The 14,056-nt window shown below is 45.0% G+C and overlaps 1 protein-coding gene across 1 annotated transcript in view; it reads right to left on the reverse strand.

Annotated features, from left to right (window-relative positions):
• Positions 1-3,887, reverse strand: part of LOC104755461 (putative F-box protein At1g58090) — a 6,810-nt gene extending 2,923 nt beyond the window's left edge. The window contains exon 1 of the mRNA XM_019231182.1: positions 2,931-3,887. Coding sequence (XP_019086727.1) covers positions 2,931-3,887 — 957 coding nt within the window. The remainder of the gene's footprint in view (positions 1-2,930) is intronic.

Consider the following 14,056-nt stretch of genomic DNA (forward strand, 5'->3'; position numbering starts at 1 on the left):
TAATAGGATAAGCCAAGAGACGTCTTGCACCGTAAAGTACAACTCGATACCAAAGATAGGAAGAACACAATTTTATTCCATAATCAAAGAGCAAACAAGTTCAAAATAACACAACCAACAAAAGGCCATGCTCGGCACAAGTTCAAAATAACAACCAACAAAAGGCCATGCTCGGCACAAGTTCAAAATAAAAACCAACAAAAGCAAGCAATGCTCGGCATAGATTCAAAATAAAATAACATAAAGCCACGCTCGGCACAAGCATCACGCACAAACAATCAATCTTCTATCCCCAGATCGGCATTGGAAGGCACATCGAACTGCAACTCATCGACCGTCTCCCGAAAAGATCGGCAATCGCTATGCAAAGCTCCCCATTGCCGATCTCAACATTTCCAGGCTCGTCAATGCCAACCTCATCACCATTGCCGAGCTCGTCACTTATATTGCCGAGCTCATCAATGCCGACCTCGTCGCACCACCCTTCGATCCTTACAAGGCCAACCTCGACGTTTCTTTCATCAACCACATTCCCGGATATTGCCTTAGACCGGCCTCCCATCATCAGATCGGCATCGCCATCATCCGAACCACCATCGTCTTCACTCGCTGAAAATCCCGTGGTCGGCGTCAACGCCATCGGATCTTGCCGATCTGACGAACCGCACTCAACATATACCGACCTCCCGAGAGCCAGTCGCAATACCAGAGCAAACCCCAAGAGGAACCGGAAGCCACCTTCGATCTCGCCGAGCTCGAGCTGACAAACTCTGCGCGGCGACCTCCGACTTCACCTCCGCCGAGCTCATCAGTGCGACCCCAAGTCCTTCCTCATCGACCTATATTTCCCTTATGCCGAGCTCATCTCCTCTTAAACCCGTGGCAACCGCAAACCGCCGATAAACAACCTCATCACTCCCACGAAAGGAGATATGCCGCTTTCCGCCGAGCTCGCCACTCAACCCATCTCGACTTAGCTCGCCGCCTTCATCTGTAAACCCAGCACGCGGATCTCTCGAGTCGATCTCAGATTCTCTCGACACGTCGACCTCGGCGCCAATCTCCACATGCCGAGCTGACGTCTCGCTGCAGGAAACCCGACTTCACTAACGCTGAGCTCATCGGTGTCGATTCCGTTCTCCTCGCCGCTCACTCACGCTCTCACGCTCGCTACCCTCACATTCGACGTCCTCGCGCTTGCCTACCTCACGCTTGCCGCACTCAAGCTTGCTGCCTTCATTCTCTCGCGCTTGCCACCCTCATGCTCACCGCTCACTAACACTCTCGCGGTCGCTACCCTCACGCTCGACTCCTTCACGCTCGTCGCACTCACGTTCGATGCTCTTGTGTTTGCCTCCCTTGCGTTTGCCACTCTCATTCATGGTGGCGATCTCTACTCTTGTTTTCAGTGGAGACCTACTCTCTTATTCTCGGTGGAAACCTCCACTCTCATTCTCGGTGGAGTCCTACTCTCGATGGAGACATCCACTCTTCTACCTCGTGCTGACCTGCATTCTCAAGTTTGGTGCCGATCTCCAGTCTCCAGCTTGGCGCCGACCTCAATCTCACTCTCGGTGGCGACCTCAAACTCACTCTCGGTGGCGACCTCACTCACTCGCCGACCTCAATCCCACTCTCGGTGGTGACCTCAAACTCACTCTCGGTGGCGACCTCACTCACTCACCGACCTCAATCTCACTCTCTCGCTCGCCGACCTCAATCTCACTCTCTCGCTCGCCAACCTCAATCTCGATGGCGACCTCAGACTCACTCTCGTTGGCGACCTCATTCACTCGCCGACTTCAATCTCGTTGGCGACCTCAATCTCAATTTCGCTGACCTAAATCTCACTCTCGCCGAGCTCATTACCTCCGCTCATCTCGCCGAGCTCACCACCGAGCTCATTACCTTTGCTCATCTCTCCGAGCTCACCGCCGAGCTCATTTCGTCCGCTCATCTCGCCGAGCTCACCGCCGAGCTCATTACCTTAGCTCATCTCTCCGAGCTCACCGCCGAGCTCATTACCTCCGCTCATCTCGCCGAGCTCACCGCCGAGCTCATTACCTTCGCTCATCTCTCCGAGCTCACCGCCGAGCTCATTACTACCGCTCAACTCATTACCACCGCTCAACTCATCTCGTTTTCTCTCAAAACCTATCTCAATCGGCCGATCTTCGATACCCCTAAAATCATTAAATCTGCTGATCTCACCTAGATCACTCTCTCGTGCAGGGATCCTCAACGACGCCCAGCAAGATCGATCGAACCCGCTCAAAGTCAAGTCATTGCGGTGACCCCTGTCCGATTCCACATCATCAGCACCGTGCCGATCTCCAACTGTGGAGTCTCGCTGATTGCCGATCATCAGCAATCTCACAAGCAATCCGAGACGATCTGTGCCGAGCAGGCATATTAACAGAATTTCAAGCACGCCCGCTGATCGCAGAAGAACTGCCGCTCTCCGGACTAAGGGGGGGACTATTGTTGGACATGGGCTGCGCCCCAATATGCCACTCGGCCCAACAAGATAAGTTCTGTGATTTTGGCCCGACGAAATCAGATGAAAGACATTAATAATCCGTAAAGGGCAATCTCGGGAATTCACGATGGGAACCCTAGAAAACCCTCGGTCTACAGTCCACTATATAAAGAAACAGTACTCATTGGAGAAGGGGATCAGACCCTCGAACAATACACAGAGAGCAATACTTTGCGTCTAAAATATTGTTGTTATTTTCTATACAATTTCCTGTTAGCTTCCGAGCTCGTCGTGACTCACTTGTCAGTTCTCCTGTGAACTGACGAGCACGATCTTGGCTCGTTTTAGTGACGACCTTGCATGCTTATCGTTAATAAAGAACAAACTTCACTCTTTCCCCTAAAATCGATATTTATTTAGTGTTGTGCAATCCCCAGTACAAACAATAGATATTATTATCGACGTAGTAACTTGTAGCATTGTTACTAAGTAACATGGGGAAGTCAGGTACTGAGACTGTCAGGAACTTAATACACACCACATCGTCTCCATTATCCCCATTACCAATTTTATCCTTTGTCACCCAAATCTCAATCTCTCCTGTTTCGTTGGATTGTTCTAACACTGAAAATTGATCTCCCTTGTAAATCGAGAGGATACGAGTATGAGTAACATTTAACTCTCCCTTACACGGTAGACCACAAAAGGTCCTTTCCATCTCTTTCGAAAAATCGAGCATTTGGATGAAATACTGACCAGTTTCAGGATAAGTATAAGCTGTCCAGTACAAATTTCCATTCAGGGAGACTCTAGCATTATTGTACGCTTCGCTTATTAATTCTGACTTTCCGGGAAAACTGGTATGATCGGTAACCTTCCACGTATTGGTTGCAAATTGGAAGACTGAATATGTATAAGTAACGCTACCCTGCCAATAAGTATTCATTTTCCCAATAATCTTGTAACTCTTTTGGGGTCTACTACCATCATAACCTATGCCCTTGCAACATGAAAAGGCATCCGCCACAATTCTATGTCTCATCAACAATGGATTCAAAACCACGTATTCGCGGCTTCCTAATTTATGAAAGTCGTTGATGAAGAAGTTACCATCGCAGGTCCCCTCGAGAATATAACGGCGATCGTGAAAATTAACACATAAATCACTCACTTTTGTAGTTGGATCGTCCTTGTTGAGATCGACGCTTATCGAATACATACGAGAAGGTGTCTTTAACAAGATTTCTGGACGACCGAAAGCCAACTGTTTGTTGACGAATCTCTTATCGTTGAAAAGAGTGTTCCATCCTTTGCAAACTGATTTGAAGCCAACGAGAGATCGAGGTGGAACTCGAACGAGTATCTCTTCTTCCAGATCTAATGGAAGCTTTCTAGGCGACGACGACATTAGGATTTTTCTTTTTAAAAAGAAATCTATACTATATAAAAATTGAATCATAACTGAATGCATGCAAATACTAATGTGGAAATGGAGACGCAATATTTATAGTTAAATTGTTAGGGCTAACCATCATAATTATCCAACCAAATTTTACTTTTTAAAATTAGAATTTTACTCAGAACTAAAGTAAAGTAAATAAATATACCCAAAATATCAACTCAATGATAGGATTCGATCGTTTTGCCCACACAGAAAATCAAAATCAAAAGGCAATTTTGATCTTTTACATCAACTTTCAACGATAGAAATCAGTTGCCCCTACTTTCAGTCTGGTGCCAACTTAGTTGTGAAATTAGATGTATATTTTTTTTTTCTTAACTATCTTAAATATGAAAAAATATTTTAAATATTTTCGTTTATAATTTAATAAATAAAATAACATTTTATATTTTGATTAGTTTTATATCATTTATTAATTTGGAAAACAAAAAAATAGAAATATTTCCATATATTAATATATTTCTTTTTATCTTTATATAATGTTTTTTTCCTTAAGATTCTTAATATATAAAATTTTATAGATTTAAAAAATATTAACTAAAAGAAATGGCTAACCATGCTTGGTTGTTTAAAATCATACGTGAACGGTCTATAAACTTATAGGTTCAATATTTATATAGTATAGCTTTATTAAAGTTGAACCAATTTTTATAAATTTATTAAAAATTACTACAAGAAAATAATCTATTTCTAAGGAAGCAAATTGTTGGTATTCTTTGGAAAAGTCCTTTTTCTAATAGATTTCCCAAGAAAAAAAAAGTCTTTGAAAATTGCTGGTCAGAAACAAAAAAATTGCTGGTCGGAAACAAAAAATCGTCGAAAAACTATCGGAAATTTGCGACAGACTTTTGAAGGTGTAAATTTTCGAAGGATTTTCAAATGTATAATATTCACCAAGAATTTTCAAGAGATGAGATTTCTTTCGACATTTATCACTCTTTCAGGGTTTAAAAGAAGAGAAGAGAATTGGAAGAATTATTTTTTATGAAGCTTTCATATAGGTTATTCATAGTTTTCTCTCACGTTGTTTACATTTGATGACACTTTTCGTAATTTGTTTAGAATCCATCGGATGTTCTAAACTCATTTATGAAAATGTCTTATGGTGTGTTGTTATGATGAGCCTAAGAGACCCAATCACTTTTCAATTTTAAACCCAGTAGCTAGGTACAATTCAAATATAATTCGATCACATTCACATATTACGATGTAAAGTGTTCCATAAATTGAGTTACACTTTTTGTCCTACACAACTCTCTTGCATCCCTCCTGAAACCATGGCCGCCTTGTCCATAAGCAGAACCACTTACACTCGTAAATCGTAAGAGTCTCTTCAATCTTTTATGAAGAACATATTGGTGTTCTCTTCTTCTCGTTATATAAGCACTCTTTGGATCTCAGCTTTGGGGATTTTTCAGTAGATAACCTTCTTCTGATCTGTAAGCTATCTTCCAGAGAAATGGTCAGCTGAAAACTCTGGCCATTTATCGTCACATTGGCCCAAGTTAAAGAGTCCACTGGATGCCTCATATTATACCATTTGAACTAGTATTTTTAAAATGCCAACAAACCTCTTCAGCCGTCCTTTTATATCTAAATAGCCATCTCAATCTGTTTTTGATTGGAAAATATCTTAATACCTTGACTGATATCCCCTTTTTCTTCACCAGTTTGTTTATCCCTCTACCATCTTGGAACACTACACCTTGGACAGCTTTCCATAGCCTCTTATTGCTTTCGGTATAAAATACAATCGTTCTTGTGTGCATGAATCATATCATATCCGAAGCCAAACATCTTCAGGAACTTCTTTATCCCATAAGTTGATTAGGGGAGAACATTATCTGCAAGAAGCATATCATGAAGCATCATGAGAAACTGATCAAAATAGTTCTCTGACATTCCACTCTTCACTTTGATGCGGTAAAGCCCCATAATTGCAGACACCTTTGTGTAGTTGGGAAAACTGGAGTAAAGTGGAGTTTCAGCATCTTCTAGCTTCTCCCTAAACTCAGACTCTTCTTTACTATCACCATCAACATCATCTGCTTGATCTACAAAGTGGCTCGTCGGTTGTGAATCACCATCAAAGAAAGCTGTCCTAATCAAGTCATAAGCATCTAATTAAGTGAGATTTTGGATCATCAGTCCTAATATCCCATGCTTACTCCAACATGAATTTCTCTTGTATTTCTGATCCATACCCCTAATCACTAGATGATCCAACACTGTAGCTATCGGCTGATGGCATAGATTGCGGCAATCTATACAGAGACAGAACATCTCACTAAGATTACCCAATCTCAGTGCAGATGCATGCACAAAAGTAGTATCCCCTATCTAAAACTCAAGGCTGGCCCTTAAGTGAAAAATATTTCAAAGGTTAATACTTATAAAAGGAAAAACATAAAAAAAAGAAAAAAAAAAGACAACTTCATACCTTGGAAGCCAGACCCAAAACTTGTCCATCTTAAAAAACCACCAAAGCTCGACCATGAACACAGTGTTGAATCGACCACGAACACACTGTTGTCAAACCATACCAATTAAAAACACAGATCGAAGAGAACAAGAATAAAGCTTAATGAAAAACTGAAACTCCTAAATAATTACTCACCAAACGAATAGATCTAAGTCTCTGCGAACTTAAAAAAGTTCTCTGCAAAATTAAAAAATAAATAAATAAACGCTAATTAGATCTATATAGCCACACATAACATTAACTCGATAACATTTAGAAAAAAAATTAAGATCGAAAACGCAAATTTACAGTACCTTAAACTCAAACGAATCCTAAAATTTGCATGCAAAAGAACAAAAGAAACAGATCCCAGTGAGAGCAAATAACAAACAGTGAAAACGATTTGATAAACGAATCGATTAAATATATCACCTTCAGTTTTGAGAAATCGACGAGTGAGGCTTCGAGTGAGGCTTGACAGATTGTCTTTGTTAAGCAAACGAATTCGTCCCTCAACAAACGAATCCCTTAGAAATCAACGAGTGAGGCTTGAGTGAGATTAGAGATTGAAAACTGAGAATTAGAGATTGAAAAATGAGAAATTGACTGAGAATTCAAGAGACGAGTGAGAGGTGAGGCGTTTGGACGTGAGTGAGCCGAAATTCTAGATCTATTTTTTCGTATTCTTTTTTTTTTTATAAATAGCGGGCATTAAAAAAAATTATTTCCGCTTTACATTTCAATAGCATTTTTATGGTATATGCTATTAATTGATATCCGCAAAAACCTAAATCTTTCTGCATCAAAATTTTTAAGTTTGACCGATGCATTTATAGTGTCTACTTATAAATAGACGCTATCTATAATTCCATATTTAATTAACATAGCATAAACCCTTAAAACGCTATCTTATTATGCTATAAATACACGATTTTCTTGTAGTGCATTGTGAGTAGATGATGCAAATCACAATGGCAAAAACATTTATAAAATCTTAATATAGTGTTTATTAATAGACATTCTATATGTTCGTATATATTTTTCTTTTCAATTTACACTAAAATAGCCATATAACTCCAACAAAATCTGCAACCATGCATTACAAAATACAAAGCTTGTACATTTTGGACGTCAAAATATATGTATACATTTCAATAACGATCGATGTTGATTTTCTTAAGAATTCTTGTATAGCATTAAGTTAGAGGTCTCATTAAACCTTTATAAAAAAGAGTATACAAGTCTCATAGAAAAGTTTGAACAAGGCGACAACAACTATCTAAGTCTTACTTAGAAGTTTAAACTCTGAAACTCTGGATTTTGAGTCTTTGGGGGATTTTGTCCGAACCCAAAATAGGCACAAACGAAACAGAAACAATGTGTATATATATATATATACTGTTGAGGGTGGATCCACACCTCAAACAAGAGGCCTGGCCCAGGAAAAAGCCCATGATAAATCTCCAAAGGAATGGAGGGTATTATGGTCTTTTATATGGACGAACCGACACGATTCCCTATAAATACAGGCGTACGGCCCGCATTTTGGGGGATCGTGAAAAAGGCAGCAGAATTCGTACAGCAAGAACCAGAGCTCAGCTCGTCCAAGAGAAAGTCAACGTTTTCAAGCCTATAGTTCGGAGAGTTGACGAGCTATCAGCCCGTCGATTAGTTTGTTTGTAACTCGTTTACATTGTGTTGTAGCCCGTCCTTTAGTGCCTCGGCATCGATATAATAAAGAGAACTTCGACCCTCCCTTGACCGAACTAAACATTCTAATTGTGACCAAAAGGGACATCAACAATTTGGCGCGCCAGGAAGGGGGACAACAAGTCAAAGTTTTCTGAAAAATTGAAGAACGGACCTACACCAACTAAACGAGATGACGATAGTTGACAAGGAAAGAAGCAAAGAAGCAAGCTCGTCGGGGGGAACAATCACCCCGGCGACGGATCAAGCGGAGCAGATAGCCCTTCCCACGCCAGACGCTCCAAGAAAAGTTGTGACGGTAGAAAGCCCATAAACGTTCGTCATAGCTACAAATTTGACGACCCCAGCGACCGCAGAGGCAACACAGGCTCCGACACAACTCTCTCTGCTCAACAACCAGCCCGTCTCTAGCATAGACGAGCTGTTCCGAGGAATCTTAACGCGCCTCGACCAGCAGGAAGAGCGAACAAACAACCGTTTGGATGCGCTCACTGCGGCGCAGTTCAATTCGCAAGATGAAATCAATCATCTCCACAACGCTCGGCTCAACTCAATGAACTTCACCTCAGCAAGGACAACGCCAGGGCCGTATGTGCAGACCGGCGGATTAGAGCGTAATCCCGTCCAGCGCCTTGCCGAGCAGGGTACCGAAGTGGCAGATCGAACGAAGGATGCCGAGCTAATAGCAATGAAACAACAAATGAAAGAAATGGCCGCAATGATCCAGAAAGCGACGGATAAGGCACCCGAAGTCGGACTCATGCTCGAGGCAACACAGCGAACTCCATTCTCTCGACGACTCGCTACAACAGCGGTCAAACGAGCGGTCAAGCCAAGGTTGGGCCATTACGATGGAACGGTCGACCCACGAGACTTCTTGCTCACCTTCGGCGTGGCCCTCGGCCCATTGCAGTTCAGCCCGGCAGAATACGACGCAGGAGCTTGTCAAGTTTTCGCCGAACATTTGACGGGAACCGCCTTGAGTTGGTTCTCGAGGCTACCACCAGGATCAATCGACAGCATCAGGGAGCTGATAACTGAGTTTCTGAAGCAGTTCTCTGTTTTAATTGAGGACAAGAATTCCCACGCCGACTTATATGCCTTAACTCAGCACAAGGGGGAATCGCTTCGGTCCTTTATTGGACGATTCAAGGAGATTTATGTCAACATCTCAATCCCCGATGCGGCCGCAATCGTTGCGCTCCGAAACGCACTATGGTATGAATCTCGATTCAAGGAGGAATTATCTTTGACACATGTCGAGACCGTAGCCGAGGCATTACTCCGAGCTGCAAAACACATTGGGCTCGAAGAAGAGAAAGCTATCAACGCCAAGAAGCATTCCTCGGAGGCAAGTGCAATAACCAGACAGCCTATAGCCGCAGCTCCAAAAGTCGATTATGTCGAGCCACGGCAGCACTCACCAAGAACCAAGATCGAAGTCGCCGAACCTTTGCGATCGGCGAAAACAAGTATATCCGGAAAGAAGGAGCTGAAAATAGCGCAACCTCGTATTGCGACTACCATCAGAGTAATACCCACTCGACAGACGAATGTCATTACCTCCAGAGGATTCTGATGGAACGATACAAGAAAGGCGCAATAGTCGTCGAGCCGGACAGAAGCAAGACAGCCCGACCTGGACGAAATGATGCCAAGCGCGCTGAAAATATCGCTCGAAAGTTCGTCAAAGATTCAAAGATATTAGCCGACCAAAGTGAAGACGAGATGGAAATTCCAAACCTACTAGCTGAACGACGTGAAGACAGCGGTCACGAAAAACGACCGCATACAGACCGCAAGCCTGATCAACGTCCCCCGACTATAAGACGAATCAACATGATAATGGGTGGACTAGCCGGATGTAACGATTCGGTCAGAGCAATCAGAGATTATACTAAGAAAGCCGAAATGACGAAGTCTTGGCCGTCGCGGTTCGAGGCTGAAAGTATGCCAATCACCTTTGACGGAAAAGACCTGGAAGGTTTGGATTTACCGCACAACGACCCGTTGGTCGTCGAGCTCTTGATCGGTGAAAGCGAGGTGACGAGAATATTGATCGACACTGGAAGCTCGGTCAACGTCATCTTCAGAGACGTCTTGGCGAAAATGGAAATCGGCGAGCGGGACATTATGCCAGAGTGTCACTCTTTGACGGGTTTCGACGGGGATCACCTTATGTCCGTCGGCACAATTACTTTGCCGATCTTCGTTGCGGGGATAGCCAGGTATTTCCGTTTCGCAGTCATCGACAAGCCGACAATCTACAACGTCATCCTCGGCACCCCGTGGATCCACAAGATGAAAGCCGTCCCATCAACGTACCATCAGTGCGTTAAATTCCCAACTTCAAAAGGGGTGTACACGTTGCGCGGCAACCAGCAAACCGCACGAGCCTGTTTTCTGATCGAGCATAAGCTTCGCACCGGAAAGAAATTATAGCAATCAAAGCCGCGAGTCTGCGACAACAGCAAGTCACCGACGGACGGAAAGCCGACTGCCGTCCAACAAGGCGTTGCCGCGGTCGAGGAGGTGAGCTTAGACGAGAACGACAAGAAACGATGCGTGAATATCGGCACAGAAATAACGTCCGCCATGCGAGACGAGTTAATACTTTTCCTCAAAACCAACATCTCAACGTTCGCATGGAGCGTGACTGATATGAAAGGAATCGACCCAAGCGTCACGACCCACGAGCTCAATGCCGACCCAACGCATAAGCCGGTCAAACAGAAACGGCGCAAGTTAGGCCCTGAACGGTCGCAAGCAGTAAACGATGAAGTTGACAAACTCCTCGGTGCCGGGTCAATCGTGGAAGTAAAATATCCAGAGTGGCTAGCCAATCCGGTAGTCGTCAAAAAGAAGAATGGGAAGTGGCGAATTTGCGTTGATTTTACCGATCTTAACAAGGCCTGCCCAAAGGATAGCTTCCCATTGCCAAGAATCGATCAGCTCGTCGAAGCAACTGCGGGCAACGAGCTGTTAACCTTTATGGACGCATTCTCCGGTTACAACCAGATTCTGATGCACAAGGACGACCAGGAAAAAACATCATTCATCACGGACAGAGGGACATACTGCTACAAGGTCATGCCTTTTGGTCTGAAAAACGCGGGAGCGACGTATCAACGGCTAGTCAACAAGATGTTTGCCGAGCAGCTCGGCCGGACTATGGAGGTCTATATTGACGATATGCTCGTCAAATCACAGCACGCCAAGGATCATATTATTCACCTACGACAATGCTTCGACACCCTTAACAAGTATGGGATGAAGCTAAACCCGGCCAAATGCACATTTGCAGTGAAATCCGGCGAATTCCTTGGGTACCTGGTAACCAGACGAGGCATCGAGGCGAACCCGAAGCAAATTAAGGCGATCATCGATCTACCACAACCAAAGAACGCCAGAGAAGTACAGCGGTTAACTGGACGAATCGCTGCTCTAAACCGCTTTATATCCAGATCGACCGACAAGTGTCTACCATTTTACCAGCTTCTCAAAACAAAGGGCAAGTTCGAGTGGACCGACGCCTGTCACAGCGCGTTCAACGAGCTAAAAAATTATTTATCGACCCCACCAATCTTAGCAAAGCCGGAGCTCGGCGAAATCTTATTTCTCTATATCGCGGTCTCGGAGTCGGCCGTCAGTGGTGTACTCGTTAAAGACGACCGAGGAGAGCAACGACCCATCTTTTATATAAGCAAATCACTTGACGACGCGGAAACTCGCTACCCAACAGTTGAAAAGGTCGCCCTGGCAGTAGTCACGTCGGCAAGAAAGCTCCGACCGTATTTCCAGTCACATACTGTCGCTGTCCTGTCCAACCAACCTTTACGATCTATATTGCACAGCCCGAACCAATCGGGTCGACTAACGAAGTGGGCGATTGAACTTAGTGAGTACGACATCGAGTATCGAACTCGGCCGGCTGCAAAGTCCCAAGTACTCGCCGATTTCTTGATTGAGCTGCCGTTTGGGGAGGCCGAACCAACACCTGTCGACCCGTCCGATGACCGATGGACCTTGCATGTGGACGGAGCGTCCTCTCATCTTGGATCGGGCATAGGGATTCGACTAACTTCGCCGACCGGAGAAATTTTGGAGCAGTCCTTCCGCCTTCGATTCCAAGCAACCAACAACGTCGCCGAGTACGAAGCACTCATCGCCGGTCTTAAGCTCGCTAACGGAATGCAGATTAAGCGGATACGGGCTTTTTGCGATTCCCAGCTTGTCGCCAACCAGTTCAGCGGCGAGTACGACACCAAGAGCGAACCTATGGCCGCCTACCTTAGTGTCGTTAAGATTTTGTCAAAGCGCTTTGACGAATTCGAACTCGTCAAAATTCCCAGAGGAGACAATGCTCCGGCCGACGCTTTGGCAGCACTCGCCTCAACATCGGATCCCGATCTTCGGCGAATCATCCCGGTAGAAAGCATAGATACGCCGAGCATAAGTGAAAATTACGCCGAGACGTGCCTCGCACTCCACCAACCCAATGAAATAAGGACGACTTATCGAACGATGAGGTCAGGCCGAGGGTGCGAACCCGCATCTGGCAGCGACGCGACGGATTGGCGGGTCGAAATCCGAGCATACCTAGCCGACGGTGACGTGCCAACAGATAAATGGGCTAGACGAAGATTAAAAGCCAAGGCCGCCCACTACACTTTGATGAAAGACCATTTGCTCCGGTGGACGGCGGCAGGAGCCTTGTTGCTTTGCATACACGGCGACGACACCGAGCGTGTCATGATGGAAATGCACGAGGGAGCTGGAGGAAATCACTCAGGTGGCCGAGCCCTAGCACTACGAATCAGGAAGCATGGCCATTACTGGCCTACGATGATATCTGATTGTGAAAAGTTCGTCGCCAAGTGTGAAAAATGCCAGCGACACGCCCCCATTATTCATCAGCCGACCGAACTGCTACGAGCTGGAGTAGCCCCTTACCCTTTCATGCGCTGGGCAATGGACATCATCGGCCCATTACCAACTTCCAGACAAAAGCGATATATACTCGTCCTAACCGATTATTTCACTAAATGGGTCGAGGCCGAATCCTACGCAAATATCAAAGCAAGGGACGTCCAACTCTTCGTCTGGAAATACGTAATCTGTCGCCACGGCCTCCCATACGAGATAATCACCGACAACGGCTCACAGTTCATCTCCCTGCAGTTCGAAAATTTTTGTGCAAGATGGCGAATCAAACTAAGCAAGTCGACGCCGAGGTATCCACAAGGGAACGGCCAGGCAGAAGCTACCAACAAAACCATACTCGATGGTCTTAAGAAAAGACTAGACGCCAAGAAGGATGCTTGGGCCGACGAGCTTGATGGAGTACTTTGGTCCTACTGGACGACCCCAAGGACGTCCACTAATCAAACCCCATTCTCCCTAGCTTACGGAATGGAAGCAATGGCACCGGCAGAGGTCGGCAGTTCGAGCCTCCGGCGGACAATGCTCGTTCAGAACACCGCGCTCAACAGTCAGATGCTCTTGGATAGGCTCGACGAGTTGGAAGAAGAACGAGACAAAGCACTCCTACGAATCCAGAACTATCAGCTCGCCGCAGCCAAGTACTATAACAAAAAGGTCCATAATCGGCATTTTGACGAAGGTGATCTCGTCCTTCGCAAGGTCTTTGAGAATACCGCCGAACCGGATGCCGGGAAAATGGGAGCTAATTGGGAAGGTCCATATATAGTGTCTAAGGTCGTCCATCCCGGCGTGTACGAACTCTTAACAATGGGCGGCAAACCAGTGCCGAGGTCTTGGAATTCAATGCATCTCAAGCGTTACTACTACTGAAAATCACCAAGCGAGCTCGGCTATGTGTAGCTCGTCCTTTCTATAAGTATGAATAAGCATGTAAATGTGAACTACGATCGGCTTGATCCCTCCTGATCGGGGGGTACGTAGGCAGTCCCATTCTACGGGA

Source organism: Camelina sativa, chromosome 2 (genome assembly GCF_000633955.1).
Source record: "Camelina sativa cultivar DH55 chromosome 2, Cs, whole genome shotgun sequence".
Classification (NCBI taxonomy): Eukaryota; Viridiplantae; Streptophyta; class Magnoliopsida; order Brassicales; family Brassicaceae; genus Camelina; species Camelina sativa.